Consider the following 20,319-nt stretch of genomic DNA (forward strand, 5'->3'; position numbering starts at 1 on the left):
TAGAGTTCCCACTTTATCCTTCTTTATAAGAGGATATATAACACTCCAGCATATGAAGGGTTAAGTGTGTGCACGTTGACCGGGTACACGAATTTGTACTACTAGGATTTGTTAGGAACACTAATATATTAAATAGTTCCCACTTTATCCCTATTCAGAAAACATTATACAATACTCCAGCGCTGAAAGGGTTAAATGTGTGTGCATAGACCTGTCCCCCTCACACACCAGTGATCCCACTGGGGCTCATTGTCTGATGTCACTTTTAGTCCCAGGGATACACTCCTATATGCGTTATAACGCTGAACTGTAGCACACCAGGGGTTAATTTTTCTTGAGTCCCTGCGCCTGTGCTAGCAGTTTCTCATCCCTTTTATTACCCTCCAGATTTCCCCCGGATTGCTGATCCCTATGGTGTAAGAGTCCTAACTGCCCCAAACAGTACTGAACCCTGTTAAAAGGTGGTCGGCTGTCTCGGCATCGATGTAGCCGCCCGGCGGATGGTACCGGGCAGCCGGCTAACACTAAGTCTGACTGACTAAGAAGATAAATTAATCTCACTAATTACTGCATCCCTATAGACGCGTTTCTGCAGATTACCGGGATGCCGCCAGCTATCACGGCCGCTCCCGACTCACATTCCATCCTGATGAAGCAGTTAACCCTACGCTAATCTGCAGAAACGCGTCGATGGCAGCAATTTGGGGGAAATCTGGAGGGTAATAAAAGTGATGAGAAACTGCTAGCACAAGCGCAGGCACTCGGGAAACATTAACCCCTGGTGTGCTGCAGTTCAGCATTATAACGCATATAGGAGTGTATCCCTGGGACTGAAAGTGACATCATACAATGAGCCCCAGTGGGATCACTGGTGTGTGAGGGGGACAGCTCTATGCACACACATTTAACCCTTTCAGCGCTGGAGTATTGTATAATGTTTGCTGAATAGGGATAAAGTGGGAACTATTTAATATATTAGTGTTCCTAAGAAATCCTAGTAGTACAAGTTTGTGTACCCGGTCAACGTGCACACACTTAACCCTTCATACGCTGGAGTGTTATATATCCTCTTATAAAGAAGGATAAAGTGGGAACTATCTTATCGGTGTTCCTGACTAATCCGATTAGTACAGGTTGATGTATTGAACATTGACCAAGTTGTGCATATTTAACCTCTTTAGCGTTGAAATACTGCACCACTTCTGAGTAATCAGGGAAGTGGGCAGTCCCTACTCTGGAAAAATCCTTGCCAGTAACCCCAATCTGTCCATGACAATAAAGAAGAACTTAACCCCCTACGGTCTGAACACTGAGGTTTTATAATCACTTTAAAGAAGTGAAGTGATTATCTCTCAAACAGAGCACAGAGCATCATCCTGTATTTGTACACAAGTGATATCTACTGTATACGATACCCGAAAAACAAGGGGGGATTCTTCCTTGAGAAAGGGACAGGACTAGATGTCGAATGCTCATTTTTTATTTTCCTCTATATTTAATATCCTATAGGGGAGAACGTTGCTGATAACCCAGGGATTATACACTGGGGCGGCTGTGTACAACACATTATCTATCTGACTTTCTAAAAAAAAAAAAAAAAAAAAATTCCTTGTTGCAATCTAGTTCCTCCACCTGCTATGATGGATCTTTCACAAGATTGTAACAAAAAGGAACTTTCCTTCCCGAACACTGAACTACACTTGATCAATTAGTAGGAGAGCAGTATCTAACCTCCTGACTATAGGTCCCATAAGTGACTTAGTGTTTAGCATCTGCAACACTGCATGGTTCTTTTGTACGGGTTTTCTGTGAGGAACGAAGGAATACTTCATACCCTTTTAGTTCCCCTTTTTTTTCGCTATATATGTTTTTGTTCTGTCAATTTTTTAATACATTTTTTAATAAAGTTAGTTGGTTTTAATAGATTCTTCCTCAGTGAATCGTTTGAAATTATTTGAAGAATTTTCTGCTTTGGTGATTAATCTATATGGGAGCCGGTGGGACAGACAGCATGAAGGACATTGGTCAGCTTGGCTGAGTCACAAGCTTTCTGCGGCGCTACTCCATTGATTAACATGGCATCCGCCTTCACCCCGCCAGCTGTTACACCGCCCCGCTGTCGCCATGTGGGATATCCAGCACCGCACTCCACAGATCACAGGTGACCCCCCCCCCCCCTTATTATTGTTCTGCTCCACCGCTGCCAAATTAAACGCAAATTCATTTAGACGTTATCTTTTAACAAACATCAAGGTAATTTTATTTAGTATTTTTAGCATCCAGATAAAGTTCTCTTAAATATTCATTAGTTTATTAAAGTTACTTGCGGTGTCTATTTTCCCCAATCCTCTTATACACTTCCCAGTTGCACTACACGTAGTTCTCATTTGTGCCGCGTTCCCTGCAGGCTTCCTATATACATTCTAGATTTCAGACTATTAATGATTTTTATGTATCCCTGAGCCCTTTCCATTATGTATTCATGTTATCTGATGTCCTACATATACCGCCCTTGTTATGGTGCTCCATATATTCTGTCTCCACTTCCTTACTGTTGCACCGGTCATTTATCCAGTACGCCATTATTATCCCACGTAGCTGATTAACGGTCTGTAATGGCTTGCTCATGTGTAGTTAATACCTCCAGCCGCAGCTCCCACCTCCACTCTTCCTTTAGTCTACAATCACTTCACCTTTCAGCATTGGATTTCAACTCATTACAAATTACCCCCCCCCCCCCTCAAACAAATCTCCCCCCACCGTGCCATCTAGCAATGTGACGTCTATGCATGCAATGCTGAAGGCTTCTCTTTCTCCTTTCACCGTTACATTATACCCGCCCCATCAGCCTCTGCCTGTACATGGCACTTGTCCCAACTGTTTCTGAATATTGGCTGTTTCTAATCTAATAAAGCCGCTGGTTACGCGAGTGGAATACTATTCTTCATACAAGTTGTGTCTTTTATGGAAAGCTCTTTTTTTTATAGTTTCCTTCAGTCTAATTACCACATCCCACTTTAGATGGTTGGCGACCGCAGACCTGCAGCACCTATCCTGCTTAACATAAAGGTGAATCCCGCCGCACTGTGACAGTAGAGGGCACTCCGCCCCTTTCTCTTAAGGATGGCCTATAGGGAAAGCTGATTATTACTCTAAGGCATTTCATGAATATAAGATGGCGTACCTTCACCCCAGCCTTCGTGATGGATATGGTCTGTTGTTCCATAGCTTCATGTATTGCCACCTGATCTTTCAGATCCATTTTGTCAAATTCATCAATGCAACAAACACCCTAAACAGACAAAAGAGCAAAGAAATCTTAACACTATTTTTTTAAAATCAGAGGCCAGAAAAAGAAATATTGGGGAAAACCTGATCACTTCAATAATATTCATCGACCCTGGCCCCTGCAGATGTGCTGTGATCTTGGCTTCCTATGCACTACGCAGTAACGACATAAAGCTCTACTCGAAGGCTTGAGTGTCAGTGTAATCTAGACAAACATTGGGCCATTCATTATGTAAATAGCTCTTTGTAGAGGTTAAAGGCTTGACGTCTAGTGTCACCAAAAGGGTTAATTTGTCTAGATATTCCTTTGAATTCACATTTTAGACTTGGAGTGCTATCAGCTGTACAACCATTGTTCTTGCTCTGGAACCCTTGGGAGGGGACAGAACTTCCACTCCCACACATTTCTGACCAGGACTTATGAGGAAAATGCTTAAGGTGTTTTCCAGGCAGCACCCACTGTGAGTGCCAGGATGCAGAGGGATCGGAGTGGAGGCCACTGCTCTGACCTCTGTAGTGGCCGGTGCTTGTAACTGCAGGTGCAGTTCTTATTGAAATCAATAGGACCCCAGCCTGCAACTACAAGCACGGCCACTACCCTGGGATGGGAGCAGTGACTTCTGCTCAGACCCCTGTGAACCCTGGCACTGACAGCTACCTGGAAACCTTTAACAATTTGCCTTTTAATTAGATTGGGGTGCCAACACATGACCAAAAAATGCAATTACCAGTAAAAAATACTACTTATCCAGATGCCAATGGAAATGCATCAGCTGAACATTCACTATAAGAGGTTCATCACCATCTTAAAAAGGGAGTTGGTGTTATTCCTCCCACATCTACAGATGTAGCAGAGTTTAGCTTGCCATTTATCTTGCGCCATTGAAAAGCTATTTAACACAAGAAAGCCGCTGTAAAGTAACTGAAACTGTAAACTTTGGCAGAGAAAGTTCAAACATTAAAAAAAAATAACAATGTTAAACTTTGCTGCATCTGTGCGAGAAGATTTCAGCTGGTTGCACGGGCGGCTGCACATTAATGTCCACGTAGAACAGGTTACATATTTTCATGGATTATAAATAAAATTGAGGACTATTCTTTCATCTCAATGAGGACTTTGCTTTTTGTGAGTGATTCTTTTGCCATTGTCAGATTTCCTTCCCTGTACGGAGTAATACGGTCTGGCCGAACCCAACCGCCTGAAAGCAGTATGCACCAGAGTCGCAGAGCTGCATGGCAGCATGCACACGGGATGTTACAGTGCACCGATTCTGTAACATCCCGTGCTACCGATACACATTTCTGCAGAAAGATGCCACTTCAGGGTGCAAAAACTGACTAAAAAGAGATGAAGTCTGCATTTAGTATGTCGCCTCCACGGCTGCAATGTTCTGCGGAAACCAGAACACAATGCAGCCCATAAGGGATTTGTGGGTTTGAACAATCTTTTTGAATAGCTATAATCAGAGGAGGTCTCCTGCTGTTGGGGACCTCAGTAGTTGTCAGCTGCAGAGCGTCGGACACCCAGTGTTGAGATAGTCTGCAGCATCACCGCAGGCTACATGAAGCATCACATGGTACAAGGGTAAAATCCAGCCTTCCTTCTGTGTAGCGATTCTCCACTTTGGCAGGTCGTGGAGGGTTGTGCAGAGGAAGACCAGTAATAGGCCATTTGCATTTGAGTAAAAATTAGTTTTCCAACCCAAACATCCTCCTTAAGTGAATCTGTAATTGGAGATCTTTATGTAATGCAGGAAATTGAATGCTTCATCATCCATTACAAATGGTAACATTTACTACAAACCTCTAAGATGGCACATTCATCATTCATTTCCATCTTGAGCGACGCAGTAGGCATCACCGGTTGGAAGGTTTACTTGGAATTAACTAGCTTTAAATGAAAAGTTACCCTTTAACAATGCTTAGAGCACGTACGTTATCTGCAAGCATCAGCGCTCCAGCCTCAATAACAAACTCATGAGACTCTTCATCCTTTACCACGGCGGCGGTCAGACCTGCAGCGCTGCTAGCTTTACCGCTCGTGTACACCGCTCGAGGGCTGAACTCTTCCACATGCCTGCAAGAGACCGAACAAGCAGACAATACCAGCAGTTATGTAAGCACTCAAGATCTTCCATCACAATTGCAGATCAGCACAGTGCAGAAACAGTCAGCATGACAATTAGCTTACCAGGACTTAGACTTCCTTCTAAATTCTACAGCAACAAACTAAACGGATTACCATCTGAAGGACGGACTGCAACAGAGCATCTTAGATCAAGCAACATGCCAACACTGTTTAAATGGCCACTGACAGGGGTCAGCTAGTGCTACCTTGGTTAGTTACTACTTTCTATCTGAAACTCTTGAACTCCTACTCAGGTGATTGTGTGATCTCCGCTTCACTTTGGTTTGTGTGTTCAGTTGTAGTACCCCAGAGTTGGGGTCCCACAGTATTTCTATCACTACCTCATGTCAAATGTGTATATCCAAAAGGAAAAGATGAAGTTGTATGACTTTAATGTGAAAGTATGTATAAATGGTCAATTAAGGGTTAGTGTTTGGTGTTCCTACTACCTAGCACTGTATGACTATGCAGAATGTAACCTAACCTTCTCTAGCCCCTGTCAGTCACGCCTAGCTAGACTGGGATTGGGTAGAGAAACTTTCCTTAGCTCAGGATTGGTTAGTGGGGAGAGTATAAAAGGCAGAGTGGGTGGGGTTAGGCAGTCTAGTCCTAGAGGCCAGCCATGAAGGAGAGTCTAGTCCTGGAGTTAATGGAGAGAAGACAGAGATCGGGGAGTTACAAGGCGAACAATCTTTAACAAAGTCTTCTAGGAGAACATCTACTCTAGCCAGTGCAGTGGGAAGTAACACCTAAAGCGCGAGTACGATACCAAATTATGAAGAGCTAGAGGAGAGACAGACAGAAAGAGAAATCAAGTCAGTAATCCAAGTGCCAAGTAATAGTCAAAGCCAGGGAGGAAGAGCTGGAAGCTGTTAGTCCCCTGAGAAAAGTGTCAGCAATATTTTATGTCTGCAAGCGTAATGAAAGTCTATGATCTACCGCAAGTGAACATAATGCAAGTGCTGTAACTTCAGAAATACCAAGTACGCAGTTTCCCTGCAAATACAAGTGTTTTAAGTTGATTTCACCATCTACAGTCTGTGGCCTGAAGTCTCTTCCCATCATCAACATCCAGCACCGAGGTACCACACTAACGCTTCAGGAGCAAGGACTACTACCCCCATTTTTATTGCTTATTTCTTCACTTTTTATATTTATTACTTTTGCCTTCAACGGGTCCCTACCCATATACAGGCTGGCATCACGACAAACACCTTACCCTACCCGACTCCACAGGTAGCAGGCTACAACAACTGCCTGTCTATTTTGTTTTATTATTTTTATCACTAGTGTAGTCAGATCCTAGACCGGCATTTTCCCACTCTGCCAGGAGGAGGAGCAGCAGAGCCACCGTGACTACCTCTTATTTCCACCCCACTGCTTAAATGCCTCCTAGGTCTGGGTCGCTGCACAGTTTCTAGTCAGTTTCTCCTTCTGTGTGAGGCTTTTACATGCTACCACAAACTGCTAAGAGGGGACACTCCTGTCAGTTACTCATGAACAAACAGTCATAGTAGAGGAGATCACAGCTCATCCTCCTGACTGTATACTGAAGGTCTGTAGCTTATTTAGGTGAATACAGAATGTAATTGTAACTAAACTATCCACCCATCAGGCAGAAATTGTACAGCCTCAAACTAATGCATCATGGGATTGATGTTAAAGTGAAGTTAGCAATCTCCACATCAATCGTGCCTGGTAAGTATCAAAAGGCTGCACTGCATGGAATTGGCTGCAATACACAGAGGAGGACTCCAGAATGTGGCAGGCAATTGGGTGAGGGGGCAGGGATGAAAAATATAGCAATTATATCCTACCGTTAATTCAGTTTCCACAAGTCCATGACACTACTGGAGGATGCCCCTTGACCTTTGGAGGGACAGAAAGATTGCGTTATAGAGCCCCTCCCTCCCACTCCAGTGTTTTTCAAATTACTACACTGGATAGACAGGACTTAGAGCAAATCAAATCTATACATTGTTACTTCACAGGTATAATAGGCCTTAAAGGGTGGAAAAGCATAAATGCCGTCATTGTGGAGAGGACATCATTCCTACAGTCCACATTGTCCAGTCATCATTGCACTACTGGAGCAATACTAAAGGATATCCTAAGAGGACCACAACCTATAGCAGCTTGCATCCAAAGCTCATCTCTTTACTGGCTAAGTGTCCAGTTGGTAATCTACACCACTGGTCGAAATGTAGGCTTTCAAGAAGGAATTTTTTGGGGCTGTTTAGGACTTTCTTTTGGTTGGCCAGCTTTTTCAGCAGTTTGTTGAGTTCTGGACCTAAAATCTAGAAGGGAAATGACAGCAGCTTATTCTTAGATGCTATAGCCCCTGACTGGGAGTTTTACCAGAGTGCTGTCGCAGAAGAACAGCACTTTCATGCTCCATATCTGACTAATTCTGCAGAGGCATTCACTAACTCCATAGCCATTATTAGTGCAGCATCCCGCAGGGTGACCCCAGACACAAGGTACACATTGAGGAGCTGGGAGGGTAGAGTGGTCACTTGTCACGGTGGCATGAATCAGGCTCCCTCCCGGAGGGACACACGCAGCCTTGGCTAGAGCAGTGCTGGGCCTCTTCCGGACACCTGTAGGATAGGGATGCCCAATAAACTGGGGGACAGGGAGAGCAGATGTCACGGGTGACGCCAGCATTCCGTTACCCACCGGTATGACTCTCGGCGGTAAATAATGGAGCTGCAGACAAAAGTAACGTACCTCAGGTCCCTGGGAAGTTCAGTGCCTGGCAAAACTTTACTAAACATAAGTTTTAGCTGATGGTACAGTTTACACAGAATTGGCAGTGCAGGTAAAGTAGTAGACTTAATACCTCCACCCGGTGATCCCAGACTTTCAGGATGTCTTCAGGCCGGCCGGACGTAAAAACAAATGGGTGTACCTCTACGCAGAGATCCTAGACCTCAGGACGGCCATGTAGGAAAGATAATCACGTAGTACCTCTGCACTAGGCCTGGCTGTATGCACACCCTCTTGCTCATGCTCTCTCTCTCAAGGGACTCACTCTGCCACAGTTGTTGCACAGGTAAATGGGAACTGCTCTTCCTCCTCCATTCTTCACCACATGGGAGTTGAAGGTACCCCCATATGGCTGACACTCTGAAGACTCTGGAACCAAAAGAATGGACTACGCCCTAAGAACTCTTCCTGCTCTCACACACTCCTATTTATATTCTCACTTGTACAATGTGACAAGACAAATTAATACATTGCAAGCATCTCCCAGGCTCATGCAAACACTTAACTCCTTCCTTGCTGCAGCTGTGCAATACACCTAACAGAATGACAAGGCACTTTTGCAGAGCGCACCAACACAAGACATTACATGTATGGCATTTATAAAGGGGGCCAGGAATAGATGTACTGGGCCACTAAATTAAAAGATGAATATATTCTACAATTCTATGCTCTCTTGAAGTTTTTTTTATTTACAGTCATCAGGCTGAACCCTAAAGGCTATTAAGCTGTAAGGCTAAGCCATAAAGTCGATAGGGCAAAACACAGAAGGCTATAAGCAATGGACAAAGCATTAAAGACCATCAGCCCTAGTCAATGGCCATACAGGTTCTGGGTGTGAATATTAAGTGCACATAAAGCCTTCCCCAATAATTGATTCTTGTAGGGTTAAGGCAAAGGCGGAATTCAACCCCTTATACACAATCATTTTAAATGGGAAAAACTGGGCTGTAGTGGAGGGACCGCTTCCGGACATGCAATCCCGGCAGACAGGGGGGCCTTTCCTTGGGTCCCTGCCCGTGCCGACTCAGACGAGGCCCGGGAGGGTAATTCCCCCCTGGGGAGGTCAGGCAACCTAGTGGAGCTTTCCGCTACTGTCCTGTAGGGACAGGAAGACACTGGTGTTTGGTGGTGGGGGGAGGTTCTTTCGCTTCCTGTCCCTACATGGCACCAAGGACAACTTCCATCGTATGATGTCATGATGGAGAGGAAATAGCTTTTTTTCCAAAGATTTTTATTTAAAAAAAAAATCATATGTATTATATTTATTTGTTATTGTAGTAATCGTACTGACCCATAGAATAAAGTTATGTCACTTTTGCTGCAGTGTACACAATGTGGAAACAAGAGCCCCCCCCCCCCCCCCCCAAAGATGGCAGAATTTCACTCCACTAAGAATTTTTAAGAAGTTCCCCAGCACATTAAAAATACAACAACTTATTCTGCAAAAAAGCTGTCAAAGTAACATAAAAAAAAGTGGTAAGAAAATAAAAATTGGGAAAAGAAAAATGGTTACGCGACAAATACCTCAAGCATAGTAAATCCCCTTAAATTTAACGCCTTATGTTTTTCCAGGCCAAGTAGAGGAAACATTATGGCATCACAACTGCAATTTGGACTTCTAAAACAAATACTGAAATGCTAATTGGGTCTCTTTCTCTTGCCAGAATTTTGGTCATTCTTCATCAGTATTTATCAGCCAAAACCAAGAATGGAATCTACACAAAGTATAATGGAAAGTTTTGTACCTCTTCATATTTTAGGCCCACTGTGGGTTTTGAAAGTACAGATATAAAATACGAATGTGAAGGTCACAACTTAGTCCGCAGTTAAGAGGCAGCGCCTGGAGACCTTCACAAGCTATTAGACTTGGCTAATTGAAAGAAGGCGCCTCTAACAGTCACCAGCTGGAACACTGCAGTTTACCAATCCTTCAAGAGTGAAACCCAACACAGTGAGGCCAACTTCACACTGGCGAGCGTGGTATGGGGCAGTGAATCACGGCCCGATATCGCACTTACCACCATGCGAAAGTCCTGTGGATGCGAGGCAGTTTAATTCAAAACAGCCTCGCATCACTTCGGGGGTGCCACAGCCGAGGATCGCAGAGTTCACCCATTGCTTTCAATGGGGCTGGTGCTGCTGCCGGCGGTTCCATTGTCAACAATGGGGCTGCGATGAAAGATCACGCAGCCAAATAGAACATGCTGCGATTTGTTTCCACCATAACATCGTGGTGCGATACAGGAAAGTATCGTGTCATGTGTATGACCCCATTCAAAAAAATGTGGTTCAAATCCGTGTGTCTCGCAATGCTCAAATCTCTCGGGATATTCTCACCTGTGTCAAGCCGTTCTCACAAAAGGCTCTCAGCCGTATGCAATATTAAGTGCAAGTATAAACAAAATGGATAAGTTCTAAAAAGGAACATGGATGGGTGGACCGAGGAAGGTGGCCAAGCATTAGGATAGGAAATGCAGAGCAATGCACAAAAAGGGAGAGAAACGGGAACCCGTGTTTGACAGAAGATTAAGGAATGGACTTTCCTTATGATTAGGTGTTGGCAGTGAATGAAATAGGATTTACAGAGAACAAGGTTACAATGCGCTAACGAGAAGCGGTTCATGTGGATAATTGGGTGGATAATGAGTTGTGCGTCTGCATTGGCCAAGGGGACGCCGGACACTTCTCTGGGGTCGTTCTATTGAAACATTTAAAGATTATTGTCTTAAGAAACCCATCACATTTCTCCCCATTTTTGACACGAGGTTCCCGGATAACGCATCGGGTCTAACCACAACCTTCACCCGATTGCTCAATGAACGTTTGACACTCCATCAATAGAAAGCAGTTTTGTGAGGAAGTCATTTCGTCAGGGTGATAATGGCCGTAGAGCCGAAGTGAAGGGACATAGTAACATAGTACATAGTATGCTAGGCTGAATGAAGACAATGTCCATCTGGTTCAGATGCTTCTGCCAGAAAGGCTTTTAGGAATATAGTTTAAAAACCTAACACTTTTGCTCCATTTGGCAGTGCTATACAATAAATCCAAAATATTGTCCTTCAGCCGGCAGCAGAGACGCTTCTGGAGCCTGAAGGAGAGGGAAGGACGACATGACAACTTACCTGCATGGCAATCTCAATGGTAGGTGGAGGATTGGGATGACTGACCGGTTAACTCCGCATGAACCAGATCGTACTCAGCCGTATTTATTCGGGCCGGAGAACTTCAGGCTTGTCCCATTCACTTCAATTTACCATCAATTTCTAAAGGCTGGATATCTTACAATTAGGGCTCCTAACTTGCATTTTTTTTTTAACACTGCATTAACGCTGTTTTTTTTTGACGTGTCAATGGGACTTTCTAATGTTAAAAACACCTCTCCCAAAAATCCCATAGCACCAACTTGTGATGGGTTTAACATTAGAAAGTCTCATTGACATTCGCGTTAAGGAAAAAAATGCAATTGTGTATGAGCCCTTACACTGAAGACCGGTAACGTTACTTGCAAAGTGTGAAACTCTTACTTTAGAAACTGGCTTTTCGACGTACTTGGGTCTCCAATAATGCACACATTGATGTCGCCTCTCAGAGAGGTTCCTTCCAACGTGGTTTTTGGTATTCCTCCAAAGAGCATTAGAAGCACACCCCTCTTTATTTCATCGTTCCCTAGAAAGCCGTGGCACAACAAGTTATTGCAGCACTTACCATAACTTTATTCTAATGTAAATGAGGTTTTTATGTAATAAAAGGTTAAAGGGAACCCATCCCGTCCTCACGGAGGCAGCATCAAGTAGTAACAGTCATGGCGATCTCAGAGCTGTCGCTTCTAGTGAAATAAAAACTCCTAAAAACTTACAGAAACCTGCTGCATGGAGTCTGCAGCTCCCAGCAAGAGAGTCCAAGTTATTCACTAGTACCTGGTAGTCCCACCCATACACCCCGATTGCCAGTCCTCTATGTATGCAGCGTATTAGCTAGAAGATTGCCAGTCAAAGCGGATGGGTGGGGAATGGGGGGGCTTCAGTCCTTGTAAAGACCTCATGATTTGCCCACAATAGAAATAAGGTATTTATATAGTAAAATGAAAAATATAAAGGGGTATTTGGTGCTTTTACAACCAATACCTCATTCTCGGGATAGCTCAACAGTAGTTCATCGATGGGAATCCCTGTCCATCAGCTGACCTGTCAGCACAACAGGGCCGGACATCCTAATCAGAGGTCAGGGGAGGAAGTGAAAGCAGCGGCTTCACTCGCATTGAAATTGATGGGAGTGCCGCACTTTTATTCCACCTCTTCATGCTCCTCATTGTGGTCAGGGCCGACCCATTGCACCGACAGAAGGCCGGGTGCTCAACTGATGGACAGGGCTCCAAAGTGGCAGATCCCTGTAGAACTACTGATGACCTATCCAAAGCCTGGAATACCCCTTTACAGACCCTCCCCGCTGCACCATTAATACATGGTGAGAGCAGAAGTTGTTACACAGGACCTTTCAGCTCTCCCGATGTTGGTTTTAGTAAATACTTGTATTCTCTATGGGACAAGTCCCCTGGTTCTCTGCAGTTAGTGACAGTCTAACCCAGGGGTGTAACTATAGAGGGTGCAGGGGATGTGGTTGCACCCGGGCCCAGGAGCCTTAGGGGGCCCATAAGGCCTCTCCTCTCCATATAGGGAGCCCAGTACTATGAATAAAGCATTATAGTTGGGGGCCCTGTTACAGGTTTTGCATTGGGGCCCATAAGCTTCAAGTTATGCCTCTGTGCAGCATGGTTTAGTTATGGGTACGGGTACAGATACAGATAAAGGGGGGGCCCAGCTCACCTTTTGTATCAGGGCCCCTGAGCTTTTAGGTACGCCCCTGGTCTGACCGTATGCACATCATAGACCAGATGACAAATGTATAATGCTCCAGTGACGCACCGGCAATCGTGCTTCAACTTAACAAAAAGCATGATTTATCACAGTTATCTCATTCGACAAACATTGTGTTTGCAGGAACTGTTAAACAACTTTCTCTTCATGTTAAAGAAAGTTGTAGCAACACAAAGTGCTTTGGTGAATAGAACGTTCTAGTCAAATGAAGGCAAAATGCAGAGAACATCCTACAAATCTGAAAAAGATAAAGGGTCGTAAACATGACTATAGAACCGGAATCCTTGTAATGTCCGTCAGTGTGCAGGATAGGGATAGGAACGCTAGGACCCTCACCCAGCCACCCATCTCCAGGGGCCGCTTCTAGTGTCCATCTAGATATTAACCTGCATCTGGCAGTGAAGCTTCTGTAGACAAATATCAGAACTTACCATGTATTGTGGGAAACAGGCTTGTGCACAAGTTATGGTACAGGGTTTTGTCCTGACTCATCTCAAATACTTTCTCCCATTCTTGAACAGTCATTTGGTTCTTAATGCTTTCTGCAGTTTGGTCCTCTTCCCTCATATCTTTGCCTCCGAACTGTAGAAAATAACATTGTTACTTATTGTCTGCACATCTAGGTCAGCAGTCACATTGTGTCCTACAAGGCTTACCCTTGGGTTGGTAGCCCCCACATGACATGCCAAGAAGGCCAGTCTGTAGGATAGGTCTCTGACTCCCAAGGCTTTTAGACCCTGAACTCCTTCCGCAGCAAACCCTTCTCTCCCCGTGACCTTGGCTCCAGTCTCCATGCGAGCATCTAGAAATAGAGGTTAGTGTGAAAAGCCAAGCTTGTAAGTATTAAACTGTAGAGCTGTAATCTAGAACATGATTGAATCTGGAGACTGGAGAGGTGACCGTGGCTGGAGGAGCAGCACTTTACGTGGGCAAGACAATGTTTGCCCAAGAGCCGTACAAAAGTGACAATCTGCTACTGAATATCCTCACAGAACCCCTTTAACAATACTTGAACAGTTTGGCCAAAAGTTCCAACATTCCTGGTGAACTATGTTAAGAATTTATTGTAAGTGTCCCTGTTTGTGTAGAATGACGGGGTTAAAGTGGTAAAATTGGTGTGCTGTCTTAAAGGGGTTGTCCCGCGAAACAAAGTTGGGGTATACACTTCTGTATGGCCATATTAATGCACTTTAATGTACATTGTGCATTAATTATGAGCCATACAGAAGTTATTCACTTACCTGTTCCGTTGCTGGCACCCCGTCTCCATGGTGCCGTCTAATTTTCAGCGTCTAATCGCCAGATTAGACGCGCTTGCGCAGTCCGGTCTTCTCTGTGTTGAATGGGGCTGCTCGTGCTGGAGAGCTGCTCCTCGTAGCTCCGCCCCATCACGTGTGCCGATTCCAGCCAATCAGGAGGCTGGAATCGGCAATGGACCGCACAGAAGACCTGCGGTCCACCGAGGGTGAAGATCCCGGCGGCCATCTTCGCAAGGTAGGTAAGAAGTCACCGGAGCGCGGGGATTCGGGTAAGTACTATCCGGTTTTTTTTTCAACACATGCATCGGGTTTGTCTTGCGCCGAACGGGGGGGCTATTGAAAAAAAAAAAAACCCGTTTCGGCGTGGGACAACCCCTTTAAGGTGAGGCCATCACTATTTATGAATGGTCATTAGACTCTCTGCGCCCCTTCAGATCAGCTGTTTGAAGGAGCTGCGCCCCGTATACAAGCGCTGCAGGTTTGCCTGTTTTCATTGGTCTGTGGCATTAGTCGTACTCCGAATGCTGGATATTTCGGCGGTTCTATTACTAAGTATAGGCCATCAATTGTAAAATACCACATCACCGCTTTAATCTAGATCTTGCAATTGGTCTTGCACATTGAGTGAGTTAGTGTAACTGTCCTCTTGTGCAGCATAGTGATTAACGCAGCTGCAGGGGACTGGGGGCGGAGCTTATGTTAATAGCGAGCTAGAGGGGGGAGGAGAAGACAGGAAGAGGAGCAGAAGTGAAGAAGCCTGGAACAGAGGACGGAGCCGGACAAGACACAGAAGAGACACGTGGATTACAAATTTTATAAAACAGAGCAAGCGGAGCGGAGGAATAGAAGAAAAATCAGAAGACTTACAGCGGAGGTCGGGAGACATCGGGCGAAGTGGAGAAGAAGAGTCGGCAAGCGAGAGAAGAAGAAGATAATGGAGGACCTGCGGGCGAGAATCCAGGCGGCGGTCATGCAGGACGGCACCGGCTGGCTCAAAGAACTTCTGTCGAGCTGCAGGACGACCGCGGGTGCAGCCGAGCCGGAGGGATCCGGGACGCAGCAGAGCGGAGCCAGTGAAGCGCCGCCGGAAGCAGAGGAGCAGCTGCGGGGAAGACCGCAGCGAAGAAAACCGCCAGCGAGGCTCAGCCCGAGCCCAGCGAACAAGCTCCGCGGACGGAGGAGCAGCAAAGGAGAAGAAACAGCGGCGGGAGAAGCTGACACCGGAAACAAGATGGCGCCGGGTTCAAATCGTGTGGCGGAAAAACGGCCCGCCACGAGGCAGCGCTCACCGCCGGCGAGCGGGAGCAGAAGAGCGGAGCTACACCAATCCTCAGCAGCAGCAGCCTCCACAACGGCAGGGCAGCGAGCGCTGGAGCGCGAGACAACGCAGAGAAAGAAAGGTCATGCTAGTATACAGACAGAGGAGAGAGGGAACACGCGGGGAGGGCGCATACCCCGCCAGGACGACAGAGCATCGCACCCAGAGCGCAGCGCGGCAGAAGGTAGGCGACAGCAGGGAGGGAGAGCAAGAAAAAGGGTAAACATCCCGCGAGCAGCAGCCCCCCTTAGCACCCCCGCCAGCAGCCCTGTTAGCAGCCCAGGCCCTGCCACTTTAACTCCAAGGAGGGCACATCGAGGGGGGGGGGGGGGGTAGCTCGTTTTCGGGGTCACGTAGCCCGACCCCGGGCCCCCATGCAGCTAGCCACACGGGACATAGTCGCAGCATGCCAGCTTACCATTTCAGTTACAGACCGGAGGCGTCCCTATATCCGGGACAGCAGGAGGTGGTATACCCCACCCAAAGGCCTAGCGGGCACAATTCACTATTGCAGCCACCCGCTACGGTCATGCAGCACCGGTGTTTCGTTAACCCGAGATACCTTGACCCACGGCTGCAAGAAACGTTGGGTTATTCGTCCCAAGCATCTGACAATCACGCTAGCAGTAGCCGCCAAGGGCAGGGCGCTAGGCGTAGGCGCAGGGACAGAGCCAGGGCAATAAGACAAGAAGCCAGGCGTTCTAGGCAGCTAGAGCAGGCGAGCAGCGCTTCAAGTAGCAGCAGCGGCAGGGCAAGAGGAGATAGCAGGATAGATAGGAGCAGCTCAGAAGAAGATAGACGGGACTCAGAAGAACATCGGAACCCACTCAATTTACAAGCTAAGCAAAGTTCAAAAGACTACAGGAGCTACAGAAGTAAAGGCCATTCGCAGGGACGGCCATGCGGATACCAGCCTGGTTTGGCCCATCAGCAAAGGGCGCAGGAGGCTACGCGTAAGGACAGTCGGCAGCCCACGCCAGAGCACAGGATCCGAAGGAGGGATACAGCTGGGACATCACCCTTGGCATTGCCGGAGGTCGGTCGAGCTGGTGAGTTATCATTGCATAATGCTTGGTGTAATGTGATGGATCCCGCGAAGGGCGCGGAGAAACAAGATTTGGTCACGGTGTTAAGGTCATTGTTGAGCAAGGTGGATCCGCAAGAAGGGCCTTCAGGGTCCTGTGGTTCACCAGGGGGCAGAGGCCCGCCTGTGAGTAATGTTTCTGGAAGCTCAGCATTGTGTACAGATGGTGACCCAACGGAAGGTTTAAGATATGCAGATTCGATGTTCTGCGGTGTTGCCCCGCTAGGGGTAGGTTTGGCTGAGGATGTTATGGAAAGGATCAAAAAAGGTTTATATGTGGAGATTTGGTCCTTATTGTCGGTGGACCACGTTATGGTTGACAAGGAACGGTTGTCTGAACGTGGAACAGAAAAGAAGCCGAAGATTGCTAAGACGTTCGGCAATTGGCTTCAAGTTTACTTGGTTTTGGCTCATGTGGTGTGTCAGCATCAGCCGAGTAAAGGACCGGAGTTGATGGTCTATTTAAATACAATATACAGCGCCTACAAGCTGCACGGTGGGTCAGCTTGGTGGCGCTATGATGAGGATTTCCGAAGGCGTGTATCGGGAATGAGCCATATAAGCTGGGCCACGAAAGCAACCGATGTGTGGATCCAGCTGATCCTAGCACAACGGCCCGCCAGAGCGTCCTTTCCGACGGGAGCCGCGGGAGGCGGGCAACAGCCCCCCGCGGCATCACAGAGACCTAACGGCACATGTTGGCTCTATAACGAGGGCCATTGCAGATTTTACGCCACCTGCAAATTCCGACATGAATGCTCGGTTTGCGGTGGCCAGCATGCAGCAGTTCGCTGCTTTAAAAAACAAAGAGCGTCTGCCACAGTGGGTGGTGCCGGTGGAGCACCGCACCCCAGTGAAAAGCCGGGTCCTGCATCAGTGGTTAGACAGTTACCACAGGAAGCAGGCGGCAAAAATGCTTAAAGATGGTTTTTCTGAAGGTTTCGTGATTCCGTTTGTTTTTTCCCCCGCGTCTATGTTTTCCCCGGATTTAAAATCGGCATTAGATAACATTAATTTGGTTAAAGAAAAGTTGATTAAAGAAGGAGCTGGGCCGCATGGCCGGCCCTTTCGAAACACCGCCCTTTACCAATTTGCGTGTTTCCCCCTTGGGTTTGGTACCTAAGAAAGAAACCGGAAAATTCCGTTTAATTCATCACCTTTTTTTCCCTGCCGGTGACTCGGTTAACGACGGTATATCGAAAGATCAGGCGGCGGTGACGTATACGTCATTTGATTGCGCGGTGCGTTTGGTTAGGGCGGCGGGCAAGCGAGCTCAGCTGGCAAAGACGGACATTGAGTCCGCCTTCCGTTTGTTACCGGTACACCCCGATTGTTTCCACCTTCTGGGGTGCCGGGTAGAAAATCAATTTTTCATAGACATGTGTCTACCGATGGGATGCTCGATTTCGTGTTACTATTTCGAATTGTTTAGTTCTTTTCTGGAGTGGCTACTCAAGCATGAGACGGGCATCTCATCGGTGATACATTAGACGATTTTTTGTTCGTGGGCCTGGAAAAATTGGGCGATTGCGTATTTTTGCTCAAAACTTTCCAGTCTCTCATGCGTCGGGTGGGGGTCCCGTTATCAGAAGAAAAAACGGTGGGCCCATTAACACGGATCACCTTCCTCGGGATCGAGATAGACTCCGAGGAGATGGTTTTTAGGCTGCCAGTGGAGAAAATAGCAAGGTTAAACCAAGTGGTCAATGAAGTGGCCAGCTGCAGGAAGGTCATCCTGCGCCAGATCCAGAGGCTGGCAGGCCTGCTTAACTTTGCATGTAAAGTTATCCCCATGGGGCGGGTCTTCGAGAAGACTGACTTTAGCCATGACGGGGGTTCGGGAACCCCATCATTTCGTGCGGGTGACTCATGGTATGAGAGCAGACCTACATATCTGGAAGGTGTTTTTGCAATCCTTTAACGGGCAAGTGATATGCCCAAAGGAGGAGGTGACCGGAAGCGACATATGCCTGTTTGCGGACGCAGCGGGATCGGGAGGTTTTGGGGTCATCTTTAATAACCATTGGTGCCGGGAGCCCTGGCCTCAGAGTTGGTTGGACAGAAGGTGGACCAAAAATGTGACACTGTTGGAATTCTTTCCTGTGGTGGTAGCTTTGGAATTGTGGATCTCTGAGCTGCAGGACCACAAAGTGTGTTTCTGGTCAGATAATGCTGCGGTGGTTCACGTCATCAATAAGCAGACCTCGGCTTCTCCACCTGTGTTGGTGTTGTTGAGACATGTGGTTTTGAAATGTCTACAAAGCAATATTTGCGAGCCAGGCATGTTCCGGGCTGTGACAATGGGGCGGCTGACGCACTCTCTCGTTTAGAGATGGAGGCGTTCAGGGAGCGGCACCCTCAGGCGGAGGCCGAGGGGGCACGATGCCCCCCTCACTTATGGAAGCTGGCAGAGCAGGATTGCTGAAGCTGGTGGAGACATCGGTCACGCGCACGACGTGGAACAGTTATAATTCCATTTGGTTACATTGGCTTTCATTGTCAGGCGGTTGCGTGGCCGACGGCGAAAAGGCGCGGGCGGCCACGCTGGATATGCTGTCAGTATTGCGGGAAAAACGGCGGTCCGTCGGAGTAGCTAAGAAACACTTAGCCGGCGTAGCGTTTTTATTAAAACTACATTGCAAGGCGGATGTCACGAAGGAGTTTATTTTCTGCCAAATAATACGCGGTTGGAAAAAGGAGAAGACGCGCATTGACAAACGACGGCCGATTACGTTTTCCCTGTTAATAAGACTATTAGAATTATTAAACAGTGTTTGCGACAATAGCTCGGAAGTGCAGTGCAGCTTTTTCGGTGGCGTTTTTCGCGGCATTGCGCATCGGTGAGTTGGTCCCGGCAAGTAAAAACAAGCCTGGCGGCCTTCGCCACAGCGCCGTTATTTCATCGGGAGAGTCGTTGCGGGTATGCATTAGAAAGTCCAAAACGGACATGTATGGCAGAGGCGAATGGTTATCGATTAACAGCCTTGGCTCCAAGTGGTGCCCGGTAGCCACGATACGCGAGTACATGAGCTCGCGTAACATCTGTGACCAATTTTTTGTTCATTCGTCGGGCACACCCCTTACCCGGTTCCAATTTTCGGCGGTCTTCCGCTCAGCCCTACGCGCGGCAGGTCTGAATGCGTCCGAATTCGGTACGCAATCGTTTAGAATAGGGGCGGCAACCATGGCTGACGCGCATGGTATGAAGGAGGAGGACGTAAAACGGCTGGGTAGATGGAAGTCGCAGGCCTATAAATCCTACATTAGACCGGACTTAGTATTATAAGAATTCGGAGGTGTGAGGACTCTGTTTTTGGTTAATTCGTTTCGGTTGGCCGGTATGGGTTCTGTTTTCTTTGTTTCTATTTTTCAGCTGCGGAACCGTGGAAAATATGGATTGTCGGCCATTCATTTGTGTATTGGGCCGAAAACAGGGCAGCAACTCGGCCACTAGGAAGGAGCCTGGGAATGACGGACACGGTGGTAAACTGGTATGGAAGTCGAGGCCTACAGTGGCCCAGTTTGCTGAAAATCGTTACGGAAATCAGCAGGTGGACCCCCCCCGGCGAGTCATTCTGGTCGTGCACGTCGGGGGG

The 20,319-nt window shown here is 47.1% G+C and overlaps 1 protein-coding gene across 1 annotated transcript in view; it reads right to left on the reverse strand.

Moving 5' to 3' along the window:
* The window catches only part of LOC136587025 (maternal DNA replication licensing factor mcm6), a 66,958-nt gene that overhangs the window by 26,759 nt on the left and 19,880 nt on the right, over positions 1–20,319 (reverse strand). Inside the window, exons 6-10 of the mRNA XM_066585432.1 lie at positions 13,719–13,864; positions 13,494–13,644; positions 11,713–11,854; positions 5,224–5,365; positions 3,185–3,292 (exon numbers count right to left, since the gene is read on the reverse strand). Of these exons, the coding sequence (XP_066441529.1) occupies positions 3,185–3,292; positions 5,224–5,365; positions 11,713–11,854; positions 13,494–13,644; positions 13,719–13,864 (689 nt within the window). The remainder of the gene's footprint in view (positions 1–3,184; positions 3,293–5,223; positions 5,366–11,712; positions 11,855–13,493; positions 13,645–13,718; positions 13,865–20,319) is intronic.

Source organism: Eleutherodactylus coqui, chromosome 12 (assembly GCF_035609145.1).
Source record: "Eleutherodactylus coqui strain aEleCoq1 chromosome 12, aEleCoq1.hap1, whole genome shotgun sequence".
NCBI lineage: Eukaryota > Metazoa > Chordata > Amphibia > Anura > Eleutherodactylidae > Eleutherodactylus > Eleutherodactylus coqui.